This window comes from Myxocyprinus asiaticus, chromosome 18, assembly GCF_019703515.2.
Source record: "Myxocyprinus asiaticus isolate MX2 ecotype Aquarium Trade chromosome 18, UBuf_Myxa_2, whole genome shotgun sequence".
In the NCBI taxonomy this organism is placed as follows: Eukaryota; Metazoa; Chordata; class Actinopteri; order Cypriniformes; family Catostomidae; genus Myxocyprinus; species Myxocyprinus asiaticus.
Genome location: NC_059361.1, coordinates 39,192,875 through 39,214,629, shown reverse-complemented (window position 1 = coordinate 39,214,629; position 21,755 = coordinate 39,192,875). Strand labels below are relative to the sequence as shown.

At 39.3% G+C, this 21,755-nt stretch overlaps 2 protein-coding genes and 1 long non-coding RNA gene across 15 annotated transcripts in view; 2 read left to right on the top strand and 1 right to left on the bottom strand.

Moving 5' to 3' along the window:
• The window catches only part of LOC127456468 (uncharacterized), a 30,630-nt gene extending 20,417 nt beyond the window's left edge, over window positions 1–10,213 (top strand). The window contains exons 2-7 of one of the 5 annotated variants that reach the window (XR_007899839.1): window positions 4,369–4,440; window positions 4,598–4,716; window positions 7,107–7,187; window positions 8,238–8,433; window positions 8,653–8,835; window positions 10,052–10,213. This is a non-coding gene — a long non-coding RNA (uncharacterized LOC127456468). Of the gene's footprint in view, window positions 1–73; window positions 540–4,368; window positions 4,441–4,597; window positions 4,717–7,106; window positions 7,188–8,237; window positions 8,434–8,652; window positions 9,084–10,051 lie in introns of those variants that run through there. The other 4 variants (XR_007899841.1, XR_007899840.1, XR_007899838.1 and 1 more) reach the window with 4 other exon arrangements.
• On the bottom strand, window positions 2,983–11,009 carry fbxo36a (F-box protein 36a). Its single transcript, XM_051724982.1, has 4 exons — window positions 10,914–11,009; window positions 6,607–6,715; window positions 4,631–4,803; window positions 2,983–3,571 (listed from the first exon to the last, which is right to left on the bottom strand). The coding sequence occupies exons 1-4, from the start codon at window positions 11,007–11,009 to the stop codon at window positions 3,374–3,376; spliced, it is 576 nt and encodes a 191-aa protein (XP_051580942.1). The 3' UTR covers window positions 2,983–3,373.
• Window positions 11,010–11,354: 345 nt separating this feature from the next.
• The window catches only part of LOC127456450 (E3 ubiquitin-protein ligase TRIP12-like), an 81,602-nt gene continuing 71,201 nt past the window's right edge, over window positions 11,355–21,755 (top strand). For 5 of the 9 annotated variants that reach the window (XM_051724963.1, XM_051724962.1, XM_051724960.1 and 2 more), the window contains exon 1: window positions 11,355–11,500. The gene's annotated coding sequence lies outside the window, so the exon portion shown is untranslated. Of the gene's footprint in view, window positions 11,501–12,088; window positions 12,243–13,976; window positions 14,069–21,755 lie in introns of those variants that run through there. The other 4 variants (XM_051724958.1, XM_051724957.1, XM_051724956.1 and 1 more) reach the window with 4 other exon arrangements.

The following is a 21,755-nucleotide window of genomic DNA, read 5'->3' as shown; positions in this document are numbered from 1 at the left end:
GTGAGCAGCACTTTAAAGCTCCAAAAACCACATAAAAGCAGCATAAAATTGTTTACTTCTGGTCACTCTCCGATGCCTGTCCACAACGAGACTTGATTCCTTCTGCCTCTTGCATGACGTAAGCACGTTGGCATGTTAAAATGAAAGCAAAGCCAATGAAGTTTGTGAGCAGCGTTCTCTTGTAAACAAATCGAGCTGCACTTCCGGTTGTATCGCATCAGTTCTCGCATGAACATGCCAACGTTCTTACATCATGCGAGAGGCAGAGGGAACTGAGTTCCGTTGTGGACAGGCATCGGAGAGCGACCAGAAGTAAACAATTATAGTGAAAAGGACTTAAATATTGATCCGTTTCTCACCCAAAGCGATCGTTTCACTTTAGAAGACATTCATTTAACCACTGGAGTCATATGGATTACTTTTACTACGATTGTCTGTGCTTTTTGGAGTTTTAAAGTTCTAATCACCATTCACTTGAATTATATGGACCTACACAGCTGAAATATTCTTCTAAAAATCACATTTGGGATGGCATGAGGGTGAGTAAATGATGAGAGTATTTTCATTTTTGGGTCAACAAGCCCTTTAAGTCTACTAGTGCAAATGCTAATTATTGATATCAGTTACTAAGTTTGCACTAGTAAAAACATTCATTCTTCATATAAAAAATTATGTCATTACTTGCTGAAATAACAATTCTTGATATCAACTAGTAAAAAACTTTATGATTAATATCTGTAACTGAATAACAATTTGACATTCACTCCTGTTTAAAATGCAATTACAGATTTGGTGTCATTAGGGGCAATGTTCATTTTTAATATCTGTAATGTGATTGTATTGTAGTAAGAATGCCTTTTACGATATCTTTAATTACTCTTTAATTTAATCTGAAATTAACATTGCCACAAGTGAAAACCAAATTACAGATATCAAAAATTTAAGCTTTTTACTAGTTGTAAAAACTACAGTTTTTAATATCATGAATGGGTATTTGCTCTAGTAACAATGTAATTATTGCTATAAAAAAATGATCTATTTTTTCTAGAACGTACACAGCTGATTGGTGACACTGGAATTTCAAATAGTAAGATATCTGTGGACGGTTTTAAACGAGTGAATTACAGATCACTGTGAAATTCTACTAGTGAAAATGCAGTTACAGTTATCAGTAATTTAGTTTTGAAAGTTGAAATTCCATTTTCCAACGGGAAGAGCATGATGCTAGCAATGGGCTCGATTCCCAGAGAACACACAAACTGATAAAAAATGTATACCTTGGATGCATGTAAGTTGCTTTGGATAAAAGTGTCTGCCAAATGCATAAATGTAAATGTGTTTCTGTGAGTAATTACTTAATTTTTTATATCAAGAATAAAAGTTTTTTAGTAGCGCAAATGTAATTACTGATCTACCAAAAATGAGCTTTTTCACACACTTTCACAAGTAGTAATTGCATTGCTGATATCAATAATGAGCATTTTAGTGAAAATTGAATTGTAGATCTCTATAATTCATACACTGTTCATGATTAAATGTCAAAAGGGCTTGCGATACAGGTGTGCTATTACTTTTCTGAGTAATCTAAAACCCAAAGACAGGGACCCGAGCCATATCTAGGGACCAGAATGTTATACTGTTGCACTTGGTCATCTCGACTTGCCCTTATTAGTCATTTTAGCTATTAGTAGGGGAAACTGGGGCTAGTTGTCACATAGGCTGTATCTCAGTAAATAACAAGGTTTTGAGTCCATTACAAAAATGCTTATTACTTTTTATAAGTGATTTTGAAATCAATTTGATTTTTTTTTTAATTGTTTTGTCAATTCTGTCCTTTAAACTAAAATTACAATATTTTATTTTTGCTATTCTTGGGTAAAAAGTGAACACTTTTCTGCATAAATTAAGGCAAGGGACACCTATATAATGATGGTAGATTTGAACTAAAAGGTTGATCTGTGCTCAGGACACAGTTTTTTATTGTTTTATTTCTTTTTTTAAGTTGGGGCAAGTTGTCACATGTGTATTACTTGTTGTAATTGTATACTATCTTCTACTTAATGTTATACTTAATTAATTTATTTCTATTTCTGTTTTCCAAAACAATGGTGTGATAGTTTTGTATGTTACCGTATCTATTTTTTGCTGTTTCGTGTATTGTTTTATATATATATATATATATATATAATTGTGTTATTGTTTACATTTAGCAGAAAATCCTTTAAATAGCCTATAATATATTTAAAATATACATATGTTTTGGAAGGCTTCCTCCTCTTCTTCTTTTACTTTATGCAGGATCAAACAAAGGTATTCTTCTCAAACCAGTGTCTAAAAACAGCAGTTTGCCTTTGTCACATCTTGTCCCATATAGTGTGACAACATGCCGTGGAGTGGTCAACGTCTGCTAAATTAACTCTATGTTTTCCAGGGGCAATAATGTTGAAAATTGTAAATAGCTTTAATTTAGCCATGACAACGGTCCTGTTTTATGTAGACTATACACAAATTAACTTAAGTCCATGCATACCATTACAACTAGCCCCGGTCTCCCGTATAGTAAAATATTCTTAAAAATCATTCCCTCATCTTTGAGACGAAACAAAAGGTGGGACTGCAGCTGCTACGTGTAAAAAACCTAGACTATTCTTCACAAATGTGTCTAAAATATCCTGACTTCTGATTTGTAAAACACTTACCTGAAAGTAAGGCGGTTAAGGCAAACTTGTTGTTCATATTAAGTGATTTTATGACGAAATTTCATTTTGACTGACCATGCAGGCATGTTGTAGTTCTTTTTGAACGTTCACTGCTTTATTAACTTGTTTCGTTGCGTCATCTGCTGGTCAGTCTCCACAGTGCAGCCATGAAGAACAAAAGCAGTACAGATCCCCACCACCAGAGGACAGACGTGCTTTTAGATTGGGACAAATGCGCAGAATGATGACGTATGAGCGTCATTTTATGCGGATGATTTTATTTTTCTAGAAATATATACAAAAATATAATTTGTATAAAATACAGTATGTATGGAAATCTACGTTGATTAAGAATAAAAAAATTGTATAGCCCCATATCAGTCTAGTGAGTGCCATATAAACATGAATCGTAAATATAAAATGTATACTTATACATTTTGTAAATATAAAATCAAAATTAAAACGGAATCTTACCATTCTTCATCTTCGAGAGGCATTGGTTTAAAAAAAAAAAGAAAGAAAAAAAGCTACATATTAGCAACAACATTGGCACTCACAGCACACAAGATTATGAGTGAATTTCAATTGAATCAATGTAGTGAAGTTGCAAACAAGAATAGCCTCAGAATGAAATGATTGTCTTGATTCTTTGAGAATGAACTGTATTTAATAGTTCATGGAGATGCAGCAGTACTGGGTTTGTCTTCTTCTTCTGCGGGATGGGCCGTGCTGCCATGCTCTTCTTTATTATAGTAAAACTTCAAGAAGATGTTCCTCCAGCCCATGCCCTTCGCCAGCATCTCCATGTCTTCTGTTATCATGTCACAATGTCTCAGGACAATCTGCTTCCAGAACTCCTCTGAGTTACACAGCTGCACACACATAAATACACACATATTAATATAAATACACTTGTAAAGCAAGCTGGACAATTATAAAGAATAATCATTCACTATTGGGACAAAGCAGTGTACCAGTATGAGGGACAGTAGTCTCTTTTTCTTAGTATTTTTTATCTTGTTTTCCAGTAAAATTTAAGTTGAATTAAGTTTTTTCTTACCCCTTTGAAAAAAGTTCTCTCTCTCTCAATCTCTCTCTCTCTCTCTCTCTCTCTCTCTCTCTCATTTAAAGCATATACCTTCCAAATTGTGCTAGATTTTTCTGAAAACAATACTATTTTATGTATCTTGTTGTTGGCATATTTTAACTGGAAAACAAGACCAAATTTCTGAGTGAGAATTTTTATTTCTTTGAAGCTCTAAAAATCACATAAAGGCAGCATAAACATAACCCATATGAATCCAGTGGTTAAATCCATATTTTGGGAAGCGATATTATAAGTGTGGGTGAGAAACAGATCAATATTTAAGTCCTTTTTTACTATAAATCTCCACTCTCACATTGTTCTTCTTTTGTTTTTGGCAATTCGCATTCTTCGTGCACATCACCACCTACTGCGCTGGGAGGAGAATTTATAGTAAAAAAAAGGACCCACACTTATCATATCACTTCTGAAGATATGTATTTAACCACTGGAGTCGTACGAATTACTTTTATGCTGCCTTTATCTGCTTTTTGGTGCTTCAAAATGTTGGCACCCATTCACTTGCATTGCATAGACCTACAGAGCTGAAATATTCTTCTAAAAATCTTTGTTTGTGTTCTGCAGAAGAAAGAAAGTCATACACATCTTGGGATGGCATGAGGGTGAGGAAATGACGAGAGAATTTTTCATTTTTAGGTGAACAATCCCTTTAAGTTAGAGCAATAGTTATGGCCATGCTTACCTTAGCAAGCACCACTAATATTACAACATATTACAATCGTGAATATATCACAACATTCATACACTGTTTTTGAAACAGCATTTACATAAACATGATCTGGTTGACATGCAGTTGTTCTGGAAAAGGGCCAGGTATTGTTCTAACCTTCCTAAACCTGCTTGAGGTTTGGCTGAGGTGGCCAGTGTCCTGGCAGGACAAGTAGGACAGGATCTTAAGGAGCAGCTGGTCAGGTAAACGCTCCAGGTAGTTAAAATGTCCTTGGCACAGAGCCAAAATGTACTCCAGAGTCCTGGGACCAAACACCACACCTACCTGCTCTAAAATCATGAAAAATGTGAATATATCTATCTATCTCTCTCTCTCTCTCTCTCTCTCTCTCTCTCTCTATATATATATATATATATATATATATATATATATATATATATATATATATATACAGTTGTGCTCAAAAGTTTGCATACCCTGGCAGAAATTGTGAAATTTTGCCATTGATTTTGAAAATACGACTGATCATGCAAAAAAACTGTCTTTTATTTAAGGATAGCGATCATATGAAGCCATTTATCATCACATAGTTGTTTGGCTCCTTTTTAAATCATAACGATAACAGAAATCACCCAAATGGCCCTGATCAAAAGTTTACATACCCTTGAATGTTTGGCCTTGTTACAGACACATAAGGTGACACACACAGGTTTAAATGGCAATTAAAGGTTAATTTCCCACACCTGTGGCTTTTTAAATTGCAATTAGTGTCTGTGTATTAATAGTCAATGAGTTTATTAGCTCTCACGTGGATGCACAGAGCAGGCTAGATACTGAGCCATGGGGAGCAGAAAAGAACTGTCAAAAGACCTGCGTAACAAGGTAATGGAACTTTATAAACATGGAAAAGGATATAAAAAGATATCCAAAGCCTTGAAAATGCCAGTCAGTACTGTTCAATCACTTATTAAGAAGTGGAAAATTTGGGGATCTCTTGATACCAAGCCAAGGTCAGGTAGACCAAGAAAGATTTCAGCCACAACTGCCAGAAGAATTGTTCAGGATACAAAGAAAAACCCACAGGTAACCTCAGGAGAAATACAGGCTGCTCTGGAAAAAGACGGTGTGGTTGTTTCAAGGAGCACAATTCAACGATATTTGAACAAAAATGAGCTGCATGGTCGAGTTGCCAGAAAGAAGCCAATGCCAAAAAAAAGCCCGGTTACAATATGCCCGACAACACCTTGACACACCTCACAGCTTCTGGCACACTGTAATTTGGAGTGACAAGACCAAAATAGAGCTTTATGGTCACAACCATAAGCGCTATGTTTGGAGAGAGGTCAACAAGTATTGTGCTCCTTGAAACAACCACAACGTCTTTTTCCAGAGCAGCCTGTATTTCTCCTGAGGTTACCTGTGGGTTTTTCTTTGTATCCCAAACAATTCTTCTGGCAGTTGTGGCTGAAATCTTTCTTGGTTTACCTGACCTTGGCTTGGTATCAAGAGATCCCTGAATTTTCCACTTCTTAATAAGTGATTGAACAGAACTGACTGGCATTTTCAAGGCTTTGGATATCTTTTTATATCCTTTTCCATCTTTCTAACGTTCCATTACCTTGTTACGCAGGTCTTTTGACAGTTCTTTTCTGATCCCCATGGCTCAGTATCTAGCCTGCTCAGTGCATCCATGTGAGAGCTAACAAACTCATTGACTATTTATACACAGACACTAATTGCAATTGTAAAAGCCACAGGTGTGGGAAATTAACCTTTAATTGCCATTTAAACCTGTGTGTGTCACCGTGTGTGTCTGTAACAAGGCCAAACATTCAAGGGTATGTAAACTTTTGATCAGGGCCATTTGGGTGATTTCTGTTACCATTATGATTTAAAAAGGAGCCAAACAACTATGTGATGATAAATGGCTTCATATGATCACTATCCTTAAAAGACAAAAAAATCAATCCTCAAAATCAATGCCAAAATTTCACAATTTCTGCCAGGGTACAACTGTATATATATATGCAAATCATGATGACTTTCTCATGGAAACATAACTGCAAGTTATTTTAATACTTCAAATCACATGTTGGAATGTAAAGCTGCAGACTAACTGGATCTTTTCTTACCTTGCAATCTGTCATCCTGCAAAAAGTCATTGTGGGACTGTTTTATTTCTCCAGGTGGTGTCCCTCTGAATTCAGACCGGATTGAAATCTTCCACCATCTCCATATAACCTGTTGGTCATAAAGCGTTATGAAAATATGACTAACTAACTTATCATGCAAGTTATAGTAAAAAGCTGTGTCTAGGAATAAAACAAAATGTATATGGTTGAGGATTTGACAAAATTCTGAATAAAGAAATTTGTTCCCTTTTCAACTAATGTGTTGGAATTTCAATTGAAACCCCCCACATGATGTTGAATTGGAATGACATAGAGAATAATTTACTGAATTGCGATTCAAAAAAATTCAACACAGATAATGTTATTCTGGGAAACGAAATGTTCTTTCACCCGATCCATTAAATAAAGTTAATTTATACAGAATATAGTGTGTGTGTGTGTGTGTGTGTGTGTGTGTATATATATATATATATATTGTGCCTCCCCTCTGTTTCCCCCAGACCCCGGAGACTGGGCAGCTGACCTCAACCCGGCACTGAGCTGCACCCACCACTGCCTCCAAGCCAAGGGTGCTCAGCCAGGTCTTAACTGCTTCTTTGGTTTTTTGTTTTTTGTTTAAAATAAACCATTTGAGTTTAGCATCCAGCTTTTGGGTCCGCATCATTCCTGACAGTCAATCAGTCAAGCGGATGATAACCATCTGAGAACAACCCTCGCCCAACAAGGTGCGCTCTTGGGGAGTCACGCAGAACAACTAGCAGCGTCCAACCGGGCGCTGGAGGTGATCACTGCCCAGTTAACTGAGCTCTCAGTCCTAGTTCACCAACTTCGCCACTTCACTGAACCTCACACACCGGAGCCGCAGGGTGGTGCATCCCCAGCCCCCGCTACCAGGGAGCCACGCCTCAATCCACCCGCACCTTACGACAGGGACCCCGCTACTTTCTGTCCCAGTGTTTGCTGGTTCTGTCTCTGCAGCCCTCTTCATATCCAACTGAAGAGCCAAGGTGGTGTTCGTAATAACTCTCCTCACCGGCCGAGCCCGCGACTGAGGCACTGCCACATGGGATAGCGAGCTACCGTGCTGCACATCTTTCCTGACATTTGCAGCCGAGCTTCACAAGGTGTTTGACCAGTCGGCTCGGGGGTGCGAGGTGGACCGGTTGCTGTCTAGTCTGCGTCAAGGTGATAAATCAGTTTCCGGCTATGCCATCGAGTTCCGCACCTTGGCAGCATCCTGTCACTGGAACGAAGAAACACTGTGAGCCCGCTTTCTTCATGGCCTGTCTGAGAGGGTGCTGGACGAGATCTACTCATTGGACCTGCCTCAGGGTCTTGATGCCCTCATCGATCTCAACATCAAGGTCGACCAGAGGATCAGTCTCCGTTGCCACCGCCCGCCACTCCCATCTTGAGATCTCTGTTCAGAGGCCCCGGGTTCGTCTGCACATGCTGGGGGTATGGGCAAAATGGAGCCCATGCAAGTCGACCACGCCCACCTGCCTAAGAAGGAGAGAGAGAGGAGATTAGTCCAGGGGCTTTGTCTGTATTGTGAGGAGGGAGGGGTATGTGCTGGCCAAATGCCCTGTAAAAGCCAACGCTCACCAATAAACCTCTGATTCTCGTTCCAGCCTCCCTGCTATCATCTCCTGGGGAAATACCTCTCACTCCATCTGGGTGCTCATCGACTCAGGGGCCGAAGGGAATTTGATGGACCCAGATATGGCAGCCCGTTGGGGTATTCCAGTGCTTCCTGTGGACCCTCACATCCCCACTCACTCCCTCACTGGGGCGTTGCTGTTTACTATCACTCAAGCCACGGTCCAGGTGAGTCTGGTTATTTCTGGGAATCATAGGGAGAGCATTGTTTTTTTACCTGCTACATCCCCCTGATCTCCTGTTGTTTTGGGGTGACCGTGGCTGGTAAAACATGATCCTCACATTAACTTGGCTGGAAATTCTGTCATTTTGTGGAGCGATTATTGTTCTTCGTCCTGCTTGGGCTCTGCTTCCTCTCCTGTTTCTCCATCTGTTTCTGTGTTACAGGCAGAGCCGGTCAATCTGTCCAGAGTTCCCGTAGTGTACCATGACCTGGGGGCAGTGTTCAGTCGGTTCCTCCGCACCACCCGTACGACTGTGCCATTGATCTCCTCCTGGGCACTTCTCCGCCTCGAGGACGGCTCTACTCCCTGACACCTACTAAACGGGAGGCCATGGACAAGTACATAAGTGAGTCACTCGCAGCCGGCCTCATCTGCCCTTCCTCATCCCCAGCGGGTGCAGGGTTTTTCTTCGTGGAGAAGAAGGATGGTTCCTTGCACCCTTGCATCGATTACCGGGGGCTGAACGACATCACGGTTAAAAACAGTTATCCCCTGCCGTTGATCTCCTCAGCCTTCGAGCTGTTGCAGGGCGTGACCGTCTTCACGAAGTTAGATCTCCGCAACGCCTACCACTTGGTGAGGATGAGGAAGGGGGTGAGTGGAAGACGTCAATACTCCCTCGGGGCACTTCGAATACAGGATTATGCCTTTTTGATTAACCAATGCCCCTGCCATATTCCAGGCACTTGTCAATGATGTGCTCCGCATTATGGTTAATCAGTTTGTGTTTGTGTACTTGGATGACATTCTGATCTTCTCCAGAACTCTCCAAGCACACATAGAGCACGTACGGCGAGTGCTGCAACATCCTCTCGAAAATCGTCTATTTGTCAAGGCAGAGAAGTGTGCGTTCCATGCACAGTCAGTTTCGTTCTTGGGGTACATCGTGTCCACCGCGGGCATTCGCACTGACCCTGTTAAGGTGAGAACCGTAGCTAGTTGGCCCACCCCAGATTCGCGCAAGGCCTTGCAACGGTTTCTGGGGTTTTGCAACTTTTACCAGCGATTTATTCGCAATTATTGTAAGGTGGTCACCCACCTCACACACTTAACCTCCACCAAGATAAAATTGCTTGGACCTTCCAGGCACAAGAGGCTTTTGATACTCTCAAATTCTGGTTCTTGACTGCCCCTATTTTGATAACCCCGGACCTTACTCGTCATTTCGTAGTGGAGGTTGACACGTCTGACGTGGGCGTGAGCGTGGTTCTCTCTCAGCGCTTGCCCAAGGATGGCAAGATGCACCCCTGTGCGTATTTTTCGCATCGCCTTACATCGGCCAAATGGAATTACGACGGTGGTAATCGGGAGTTGCTAGCCGTCAAGTCAGCACTCGAGGAGTGGCGTCACTGGTTGGAAGGATTGTTAGTTACTACTGCTCACTCTCTAGCCATCTCAGTCTGTTGCTTATATTACCAGTCTGTCAGTCTGTTTGTGAGTAGTTCGTCTTCATTTGAGGAGAAGTTTTGCCTTTTCTTTTTCTCTTACCTGCAACCTAACTCCCCTCCCTCTATTGGATCTGCCATTCCTTCCCGTAATGCCTTGTTTCTCTCTGCTTCCAGCCCAGTCGTTGTGCCTCCCCTCTGTTTCCCCCAGACCCCGGAGACTCGGCAGCTGAACTTGCCCTGGCGCTACGTCCACCACTGCCTCCAAGCCAAGGGTGCTCAGCCACTCCTGGACTGCTCCTTAGTTTTTTGTTTTTTGTTTAAAATAAACCGTTTGAGTTTAGCATCCAGCTTTTGGGTCCGCGTCATTCCTGACATGTACGACTTTTTGTTCACAAAACAAAAAAAAAATGACGTCTCTGTTTGCTGCCAATGAAAACTTAGCTAAACTATTTACATATTTATTTATTTATTTGTAGCAAGTTGTTGCTCACAATGACGTAACATTGATGTAATTTTGTTGTTTACAAAAAGTCATAGAAGTACGGCAAATACTTTTGGGCTTTTTGGGGGGGGGGGCACTCTGTATATATAAATTAAATATGATATGATTAATACTAATTTCTATAGGTGGTGTGTGTATGATGTCTATGGGAAATACAAACTCAAAAATTAAATGTATTATTAATTACATCTGTAGCAGTTATATGATTTTAATGTAGTTCCATTATAACATGATTATGTTTAAATTAAAATTAGAGCAACAATTCTGCACAATTCAAATTCAGGACTTAAATTAAAATGTAAAGCTTTCACAATTCTCAGTTCAATTCTAAATGGTGCATGACCCTGAAACACTGATAACAGGAAAAAATAAAAAAAGACAAGCAGCTGTTTGTTATTATGGTTGATACAACACATCATCATGTTAGCACAGTGCAATTTGCTAATTAGATATCTAACAAATGACAAACTTTCCCACATGAACTCTGTTTGCACTTTAGATCCTCATTCCTTGGGCTTCCAAATACCATTGTACCTCATTCTGTGTAATAATAATCTGGTAGAAGTCTTTATTTGGAGCTGTACCCTGTCCGTCTGCTTCAAACAACACTTCACCCAAAAGAGACGCCATTTTTGGACGCTTGACGGTTACCATGACAACAGGGGCAGACTAAAACGATCCTTTTGTCTACCACAATTTATTTGTGTATGTATTCAGATCTATAAAATTAGCGTAACATTTTTAAAAAAACGTTTACAAAAAGATTATGTAAAGCATTTTTAAAAATGAAGGGGGGGGGGGGGTCACGACCTGGCGGATTGATATAATGTAAGTTACGGATGCATTGGCGATACATACGTGTTTATCTTTACAGCACAGGGTTACTGTTGACACAGTTATTTCGCAATAACTGCAATGGACGCCATTCCAGTCGTTGTGGCGGTTGATAGCCTCCAGTTCGCCGGCTGTTGTTGTTTTAGTGTGGAAAGTAGTGCGCTGGCGGAGGCAGAGAGCGCTGTGAGAGCGGAGGTGATGCGGCAGTTCGCAGGTCGCTCAGCTGATGAAGGTAAAAGCTGCTTCTGCACTGTGTCTATCCGCTACTACAACACTGGAACAAATAGGTAATTACAACAACACCAATAAACATACACACGAAGGTACAGTGTCGCCTTACATCTTATGCGCATCGTGTGAAGCAGCTGCCGTGTATAATGAGTTGAGAAAAGCCAGACGAAAGAAAAAAATGGTTTCCATTTGTCATCTCTCAAGCCCCTTTCCTGCTTTCCTTGTTTCTTTCTTTACGTATGTGTTGTTTTCCAAGAAGGCCACTCCGTTTTTGGACAGTGTCTGGGGTGGTAGACTCAATAAACCACTTGAATCCGTTATGATAACGTTGGCGAGATATGGAAAGCAATTACGACCTGTAGCAATATAAAACTGATATACAAGCCATTTCTGGGTAGTTTACATTATATACTCTATATACAAAATGCCTCATTTTTTGACTTTATAATAGTTTATTTGTAAGTGTGGTGCATTTCAAAGCTGTTCTAAAAAATAATACTATATTTTCTGCCCACCAAACTGGCAGGTAATGAGAAATGCACTCAGGTTTATGTCTATTTATCTTTCTTTTGTGGGTTAATAATGTGACTAAACCTCGCAGAGGAAGTTTTGTGCATATCAAGTGCTGATTTGTCTTTGGGTATTCAGTCGTGTTTAGGTGAAGTATTGATAAGTGCAGTTTGGTCGTTTGTTTACGTCTTCACTCACTTTGACCTGCTCTTGCCCGCATACACGTCGACAGGAGACCGGCTTGGCTCTTTAGCTTTACCACATGGAGGCCGAATACTGACAACAACGGTACAGTCTTTCTCTTTCTAGCCCTCTGCTTATGCTTCCTCACATTATACGGTGATGTTGTAAATGAATGATGGTTATTATTTGTTGATTCTCGCTTGTCACGCTTCGTCCCTTCAGCAGATTAGCATGGGTGCTAACAGTATTAGCATGAAAGCCCGATTGTTTGAAATTAAACCACTTTGGATTCTCATTTCAGCACTTAAAAACGCATTTCAAACGATCAGTCAGTCTTAAAAGTGCTGCTAATGTATACGGGTAGTTAGATGCTCTGAAGTTTTAGTCTTAGCTTGACTAGCATGAGGGCTTGCATTAGCAAATCAGCTCGATTTCCACTTTGATCACCCTCTATCGAGTTTGTTTCAATCTATAATGCCTTAAAACATGGGTGGCAACTTTGTTTTGGATGTATATATCTTTTTAAAGAACTAACAGATGCTTTTGTGGAGGGCCACAGAACGCGAGACCGGTGTGCAAGGCCTCGTAGGATCAGAATTAACTTATCTGTCAGTATAATTGTTTATTCATAAGGAAATACAGCCATATGTGCTTTCGTGCGGTGTTGAATCAGATCGTTTGGTCGCGTAAAGACTGTGCGCTGATCTCAGTTGGACGGGGAGTTTGTTTTACGGACTGGGCAAAATAAACAAAAGGATCCGTTCAGGCCTGTGCTCGAGATCGGCCTTCGTAATCATGTCGTATTTTCATGTCAACAGTCCAAATAAACACGACAGGACGAGTTACAGTCGGAAAACTTCCCTCAAGTGCTTTGATGGGATTTCTCGATGAGAGTTTGAGTGTTATTGTCTCTATTGAAAGGGATTAAACTCCGAATCGTCGTGCGATCAATTCATACTGTCATCTGAGAAGTGGAAGACTCAATGGTGTGGACGGGTCTTTTTTGACATGTTTCGGGGGCTGTTCGATAAAAGATGAGAACATGAGCGTTTCTGTGACTGTTTGAACGGTAAATTGTAGATCTATTCTTTTGAATGCCATGTACGTGGTTTAGCTTGGCTGAAGTAGCTCCAGTTGTGCCGATTATAAGAGGAAGGCCCGTCGGCACGTTTGAACTTAATACTTTACACATTACGTCTGAATCTTTTCCATTTTTATTTCTGCTTTATAACGACTTAGTCATGAATAGAAGTCAGGTAAAAGCTCTCATTTAATCTACACGCATATAATAAACGAGATGCTATCTTAATTTGCGGTTTGTACATGGTGAGAATTGGGAACAAACGGTGCTCCTTAAAACAATTGGGTTGCAATGGCACAGTTGGCAATATATTAAATAAGATCGGTTATTAAGATTAAATTAATGTCTCATATGCCTGTCAATGTAGCTAAATGTGGTCTGAGCCTAATTTGGCATAATTTAAAGTCATCCATGGGTTATGCCTAAGTAATACAGGCCTAAATGTATTCAATATTTCTCATTTTCTCTACCATTGAGATCATATTCAGTCTTCATGGGCTTTCTAAAACGTCTCTCATAACAAAGAATGACATTTGGCATTACTTGAAATACTATACAAAATGGCTGCCTCCTTAGTCTGCAGTTGTAGTTGAAATAATTTCAGATTTTTCACTTTCTTTTGATCATTTAATGTGATAACATATTCGATTTAAAAAAACTAAAATAAACCTCTTCACCCCCCCCCCCCCCCCCCAAAAAAAAAACCCCACCCTCCACCACCTCCTTCCCCATTATTGCCCCCCTTCTTGTCGCTCTAGGCTGCTGGTTGGGGCATTTGCACACGGCTGGTAAGTTTGCATAGCATTTGTCGTCATCTTCGTGCTGACGAGAAGGGTCCAGTGTGTGGCAGGTGTGTTTGTGAAGATGGTGAGACAATTTCCTGTTTGATCACCGAGTATCAGCTCAAAGAAGTCGCTGTATAATAGGGATGGGCATTTTGATCAAGTACTCGTCAAGCACTCGAGGGACAATGGCATGTTCATAACTGTGTATATATAATAACATGCCTGACAAACATCTTAGGCTGCAGCATAGCGTGTTGTTGTTCCAGTGTATCGTCTATTCTGTTACAAAATGTACAAAAGATTGCATAATCAAAATATAATGCATCATATTTTGTCATTATGTGAAGATTCGCTGCCCAACTCAATGAAAGAATGTGCACAACACATGTCTGTCTGTTCTTCCTTCGGGTACCGTAGTAATCTTAGTAAGTGCGCACCAGATTATACTATTAGATTGGCTATGTCTTGATTTTAGAAAACATACAACAGAAACTCTGGCATATTACTTGAGCATGTAACCAATACATGTCCTTTTTTTTTTCTCTGGACAAGTAACATTTTACTCGGACAAGTGAATGACCAATATACTTGTCCGAAGGATAAGCACATCACAACGCTTGATATCGAGCCCTGCATGTCATCTGTAGGGAATGCTATGAACAGTTTGCATCTAAAAGTGGAAGCATTTCAAATCTCTTCCACCATTTACAACAGCGCTATAAACTGCAGTATGTGTTAAACTTTGTGTCGCTGCAGCAACACCGGCCGCGAAGCCTTCGCAGCCTGAAAAGTCTTCTGCCCTGAAACAAAGTGCGTTGCAAGCTTCATTTACCATCTCACATGTGGCTTTTACTTACAACTGAACATTTAGTCCACTTTGTAGAAAATACGGAGAGTGTATGACAATTCTGCCTAAAAATACCGATATATGATTTTTGGTCCATATCGCCCAGCCCTAACTCAGCCTCATGTTTTTAAAAACCCATATGAGTTTATGTCTTCCATTGAACACAAAAAGATATGTTAGGCAGAATGAGGAAAGATGCAATGAAAGTGAATTGCGAATGAGGCTAACATTGTGCCTAACATCTCCTTTTGTGTTGCACGAAGGAAAGTAAATCATGTGGGTTTGGAACAAAATGAGGATGAGGAAATGATGAAAGAATTTTCATTTTTGGGTGGACGGTTCCTTTAATATAGCAGAAAGTGAAACCAGGCACACACAGTGCCTATAGAAAATAATCATACCCCTTTGGAATAGTCAGCTTTTTTTTTTTGTCTTACAGCCTGAAATCAAAACCCATTAAAAATATTTTATTCCAGCTTTATTTACAAATTTTGCCTTACAACATTCAAGTAACGAAAAAAGGCAACAGTTCCAAAAAATGATAAAGATGAAAAGCTAGAATAAATGTAATACTTCGTTGAGCTTCCTTTTGCTTTAATGACAGACGTCAGTCGGTTTAAATATGTCTCTACTGGCACTGCAAACCTATATTGCCCCATTCTTCCTTGCAGAATTTTTCAAGTTTAGTCAAATTGTGGGGTGAGCAGTGATGGACTGCTGCCTTCATGTCCATCCACAGGTTTTCTGTTGGATTTAGGTCAGGGCTCTGCCTTGGCCACTAAAGGACTTTGACCTTCCTGTCCTTAAGCCACTGCATTGTTTTTTTGGTGGTGTGTTTAGGGTCATTGTTGTGCTGAAAGGTGAAAAACTTGCCCATCTTCAGTTTTCGAGCAGAGGAGAAAAGATTTTTAGGGATGTCATAAAATATCGATATATAGTTATATTAATCGGCATGTTATTTTATCAATATATTAAAACTAGCCGACACTTAATCAGAAGCCTAATTTGCTTGCTTTCCAATTCACTTAGTTGGTCTCTGTTTAACAGTCTGGCGTAATAGTGTTGGGAGACCACAAGAGGGTGATATAACTTTTACTGAAGCCGGTCGCTGTCAGGAAAGGCACAGTTATCTCACACACACACACACACACAAACAGGACTAGCTGATGCAGATGGCAGTCCAAAGTTACGAAGGTTTTTGTACTTCAAGAATGAACAGTGACTATGATGAGTTTGCAGGTTAGTGTATGAAACTGGCGTAACTGCGCAAAATGAACGATTAGAAATGGCGATGTTTATTATGAAATTTCTCTGTGTAGCATAGACCTTTTTCACAGACTGTGATGACGCGCTTCCGTCTTATTTAGCAGTGTAAATCTAGCAAACTTTTTTTATATAATAATTTTTTAAAGATTGAGTGTAAGTTTATAACATTATGCTTTGTGTTATATTACCCTGGAATTAGTTAAAAAAAAAAAAAAAAAATGAATTACCACAGCTGTGAGGGGGTTTCTATTACAGCTGCTGAGAGAGTGACATGTGGCATCTTCTCCCATCTGACTGTCTTAATCCACTGCTCTCTATTTATTTATTTTATTATTCTGGAAAGTCATTCAAATGTAATAGTGGACTTTTTCTTTTGCTCTTGGAGTAAATGGGCAAGTGAAAATAATATTTGCTGTGCACTCCCATTCACCGCTATCGAAGTTTACCCTGCAATCGTTTACTTCCACGTTCCAAAACCCGGAGTGTGAAAAAGGTCTGTTGATTAGGTCTTTCATTCAAGCTGTCGAACCACAAAAGGACGTACTTGTAACTGAAAATACATTGTGTGTGCAATATGAAATATACCTACACACAATATAACAAATAATAAGTAAATAATCTTTGTCCTTTGATAATGATTTGGGTTGAATTTAATGGAAAACTATTCGAGTTGCACTCTGTGGCGCTGCAGAATTTTGACTCTGAGCATTGGCGGTATGTGCATACCTTTTGTAGAAAATAATTGTTTTGAATTTTAGAAAGCAGCATGTCATCCACCCCCCCCCCCCTTTTCATTTACCCTGCTGCTCGCACTTTACCAAAGTTGTGTTGAGAAATATGTTTGAAAAGACTATTGTGCAACGAGCAGCACTATTTATATCTTAACTCCTGGTATATATTGATAATCATCTGGAAAATCTTTCGATTATCGATGCGTAAAAAAGGCATGGGTCCCAAGCCTACAGATTTTCCTCAAGAATTTGGGTGTACATGGCAGCATCCATTTTCCCTTCAATCCTGTCAAATTGCCCAGTCCCCTCTGAAGAGAAACACCCCCACAACAATGTTGCCACCACCATGCTTCACAGTAGGTATGGTGTGTTCTTGGTGGTCTGCTGTGTTTGGTTTTCTCCAAATATAGTGCTTTGAGTTCAGTCCAAAAAAATTTTTTTAGTTTTATCTGACCATAAAACCTTTTGCCACATGGCATCAAAATCCTCCAAGTGTTTTTTTCGCAAAGAGCAAACGAAACTTCGTGTGGCCCTTTTTCAGAAGAGGCTTCTTTCTCGCCACCCTGCCATACAGCCCAGCTTTGTGTAAAGTTTAGGAGATTGTTGTCACATGCACAGACCAATCAGTCTCAGCCACAAGGGCTTGTAAATCTTCCAAAGTTGCCTTTGGCCTCTTGATAGCTTCCCTGATCAATATCCCCCTGGCACGGTCATCCAGTTTGGAGGGATGGCATGATCTAGGCAAGGTTTTGGTGTTGCCATGCACTTTCCACTTCTTAATAATGCTCTGAACTGTACGAGGTAAAAGCCTTTGAAATGTTTTTGTACCCTTCTATTAACCTGTGCCTTTTCACAATTTTATCCCGGAGCCTTTTGAAAGCACCTTTCCAACCATGGGGAATTCTTGAATTCATTACCAGTACTAGTAATGTAATCCTCATGGAACAGCTGTTTTTTTTTTTTTTTTTTAAATGAAGTAATCAAAACCACTACACTTGATGTCAGGTGGTGGCCAGTTAGTCAGGTATGTTATCTGAAAGGTGATTGGTTGCACCTGAGCAAATTTGTAATGGTTAAAATTAATGGGCTGGTCACATATCTAAACCAGGTATTTTTATTTTTTATTTTTATTTTTTTACATGTTATTTTCACATTGATGTTTAAGCTTATAATGTGTAAATACAGCTGGAAAAGGTTAGATTAAATTTATTTACATTTCCAGGGGGTAATGTGACAAATGAGTTTGACAAGGTATTACGACTTCTGTAGGCACTGTAAGTGCTCAAGTTGTTTACTGATATATTTACTTGGTGATGTGGTGTCAATCATTACAGCAGTGTTTTTTTTTTTTTTTTTTAATGTGTGCATGGCTTATTACATGTGGGCTGGGACTCTATTCTTTAACATTGCTGATTGCATAATAGAATAAACGGTTGGTTTTGTGGGCAAGGTGTGCTACTTCTGAATCTCAAAGCCTCTTGGAAAGTAACAGTGTTGATGCTAATGGCTTTTGATAATAAAATAAAATTAGCCTTTGAATTCTTCGCAGTGGTTGCGTGATGTCTTAAGCAAGAGATTTGACAGTTTAAAGGCCTTTGCACACAAAACAAGAATTTTTGTCTCGATTTCTCGTCGCCATTAACATTTTGAATAGAAATAATGGGTTCCTACTGAGCCATTCACACGTGGAGTGAACTTTCGCACATCAACAAATCGTGGTGAGTTTGAGAACTCGCTTGTCTTTCGTATTGTGATTCCATGGTTGTTTACTTCTCATCTGTAATGAATGGAGGGCAGACTAGCTGAAAGGTGCTTTGCGCCACCTAATGTACCGGGGATAAATTGCTTGTCGATTAAAAGCATGAATTTGCTAACGTCTGTCATTCGCCTCTTTTAATGTGAAAATGCCATTCGTCAGTGATTTTGTTTCCCATGATCGATGATTCGCCTCTGGTGAATACATTGACAGCTATTAGCCTCTACATTCCTTACTTAAAGGAATAGTTCACAAAAATACTTTAATTCTGTCATTATGTACTCACCCTAATGTCACTGCAAACCATATGGCTTGCTTTATTCTGTGGAACACACACACACACAAATAGCTTCATACTTCTTTTTCACCATGTAATGAAAGTGATTAGTTACCAAGGGCTGTAAAGTAAAAACAAGAGGAAATGTAGTTGGGACAGGAGTATCTGACCATTAACATTTGCTGTCATTGAAGCCATGAATCAACTTAACTCTTGCTACATGACCCCAGAATTTGAGGCTCCTGTCCTGTGAGGATCCATGTCTACTGATGATAGCATTCATATTTAAAATGACATCCTTGACCTGAGAAAAATCTAGGTTAAGAGTACATAAATCCAGGTCACCAGTCTCGTCCCATTCCCCTGACACCGTACAAATGTTGTATTGTAGCTATTGAGCTTAAATTGACAAATTGAGATCTTCACTAGCCATGACAGCCCTTTTAGGCTCAGGTTTCAAATAAGATTTTATACAGTGTGTATATTTACATATTTGTTGAGGGACCTGAGCAAGAATTAGGCTAAATGTATACCATTATAGTCAGTTACTTGCATTGTGTAGAATTATAATTAAACATGAAATATTTGATCCTAAATTTAATGGCAACTCAGTTGCTGTTACAGTGAGCCATTTTATAACATTAAGAGAGGAGAATACAACTGTAAAATGTAAGTTATGCACGGGAGAAAACCATCTTTCAAGTGCATTAAACAGTACAAACAAACCAAGTCACCAAAGGTCACTGATTTTCTGAAAGAGTCAGCGATTTCTGGTGACATGAGTGACTGCGACAGTTGGCAATGCGGCAAAGTTGGGTTACCATTTATGCAAATGAGCAGCGACAACCGATGGGAATGCAGACAGTTATCTGCCGCTTGATACAGTTGGATACTGCAGTTGAGTAGCAATAGCTATAATAACCAACAGCGCACAGACTCTGTGACCTAAATGCTTCTTCAGAAGTCAGCTGCCTTTGCAGGCACTAGATTGCAAGGCAGCTCACTAGGTATTGTAACAGACCAATTGTACTTGGATGATCCTTAATACTGTGCATTGACACCATTTGTCATAGTCTTTTTTCATTTATAAAGACATTCAGATTATCTCTCATAATCATCCTCTGCTGCTGTTGTACGATGCCATCACACACGCACTTATGAACACCAGGATGAAGGTGCGGTGGGAGTTTATATCTCTGTCGTGTCGTAGTGATTGATGGTTATTGTTGTTCATTATCACTGAACTGAAGAGGACACAAAGACACCCTCTGGCCGTTCTCTGTATAGTTTAAGATCTCACAGTGTGATTCCTCTTAACTACTCCAGTACATTAACAATTCCATCCACAATATCTTCAATATTTTTGAGGAAGAAATCATTTGGAATTAAGAAATGCTATTGTTACTGCATGTACTGCCCTCAGCAGTCTATTCCCAAATGATGAGATAATTTTAGACAATATTTAGAATACAATGTTAAATAAAAATACTTAAAATTTTTTTTTTTTTTTTAAAGAATAGCACTTATTACAACAAAACGGAATGTGTGTCTAGGGCTGTCACGATTATAAAATTTGGCTGACGATTAATTGTCAAACAAATAAATACGATTATGACGATTAATTGTCTGTTTTAGGGCTATTATGATTAATTGTCTCTAAGGGCTTTCACGATTAATTGTCATATTTCTTCTGCATATGTGCTTTATACACTTTAAGACGTCATTTTTACACAATTAACCTGAAATGTATAAATCAAATAATAAAATAGGGACATGTGATTTCCTTTTACGGTATTAAAAAAATGTATGAATGACATGAAAAATAATGTTTTAAATATCAATATATTTCTAAATACTTAAAATATGTCTCTCTTTTTGGTCAACTTTACCCTGATGCCATCCCATATGTGTATGACTGTCTTTCTTCAGCAGAACACAAATTAAGATTTTAAGAAGAGGATAGAACTCTGTCAGGTCCTTATAATTGAAGTACACGGGTGCCGGCACTTTGACGGTTCAAAAGTCATATTTAGGCAGTGTAAAAGTAATCCACATGACTCCAGTCGATTAATGAATGTCTTCTGAAGCAAATCGGTAAGTCTGTGTAAAAAATAAATGGATGATTAAAACGTTATTAACTTTTAAAAAGTGCTTCCTGCCAGCAACAAACGCATCATAGCTGTTGCATGATGTAAGCACATCGGCGAGTTCACGCGAGAATTCGGAAGCGGCGCTTATTTACAACAGGAGAACGAATGTTACAGGAGAGTTCGGCCATTTCAAACAGCATCAGAGACCTGGATGGAAGTGCTGATTTAAAGTTAAAAACATTTAAATTATCGACTTATTTCTTCAACAAACCTATCAGTTCGCTTCAGAAGACATTCATTGTCACGTGGATTACTTTTATGCTGCCTAAATATGACTTTTGGACCGTCAAAGTGCTGGCATCCGTGTACTTCCATTATAAGGACCTGACAGAGCTCTATATTCTGAAAATCTTTATTTGTGTTCTGCTGGAGACAGTCAGTCATACACATCTGGGATGGCATCAGGGTAAGTGAATAATGAGAGCATTTTCATTTTTGGGTCGGCTAACCCTTTAACCTCTTAGCATCCAACCTCTCTTTGTGCATGAAAATGGCATGCCCAAAGTAAAACTCTTCCCGTTCTTGAACGCTTTGGTCTACAAACTCAAACTTGGGCTCATTTGAAAGTAGACACTTAAACATTTGTTATTCAAATGTATCATTGTAGTATAAAACATATATTGTAATATATAAAATATTATTTATCAAATACATTTTTTTTATTTTTTATAAATATGCAGGACTATGCGCAGTGCCTCAAAAACAAATCTGATACAAAGCCACAT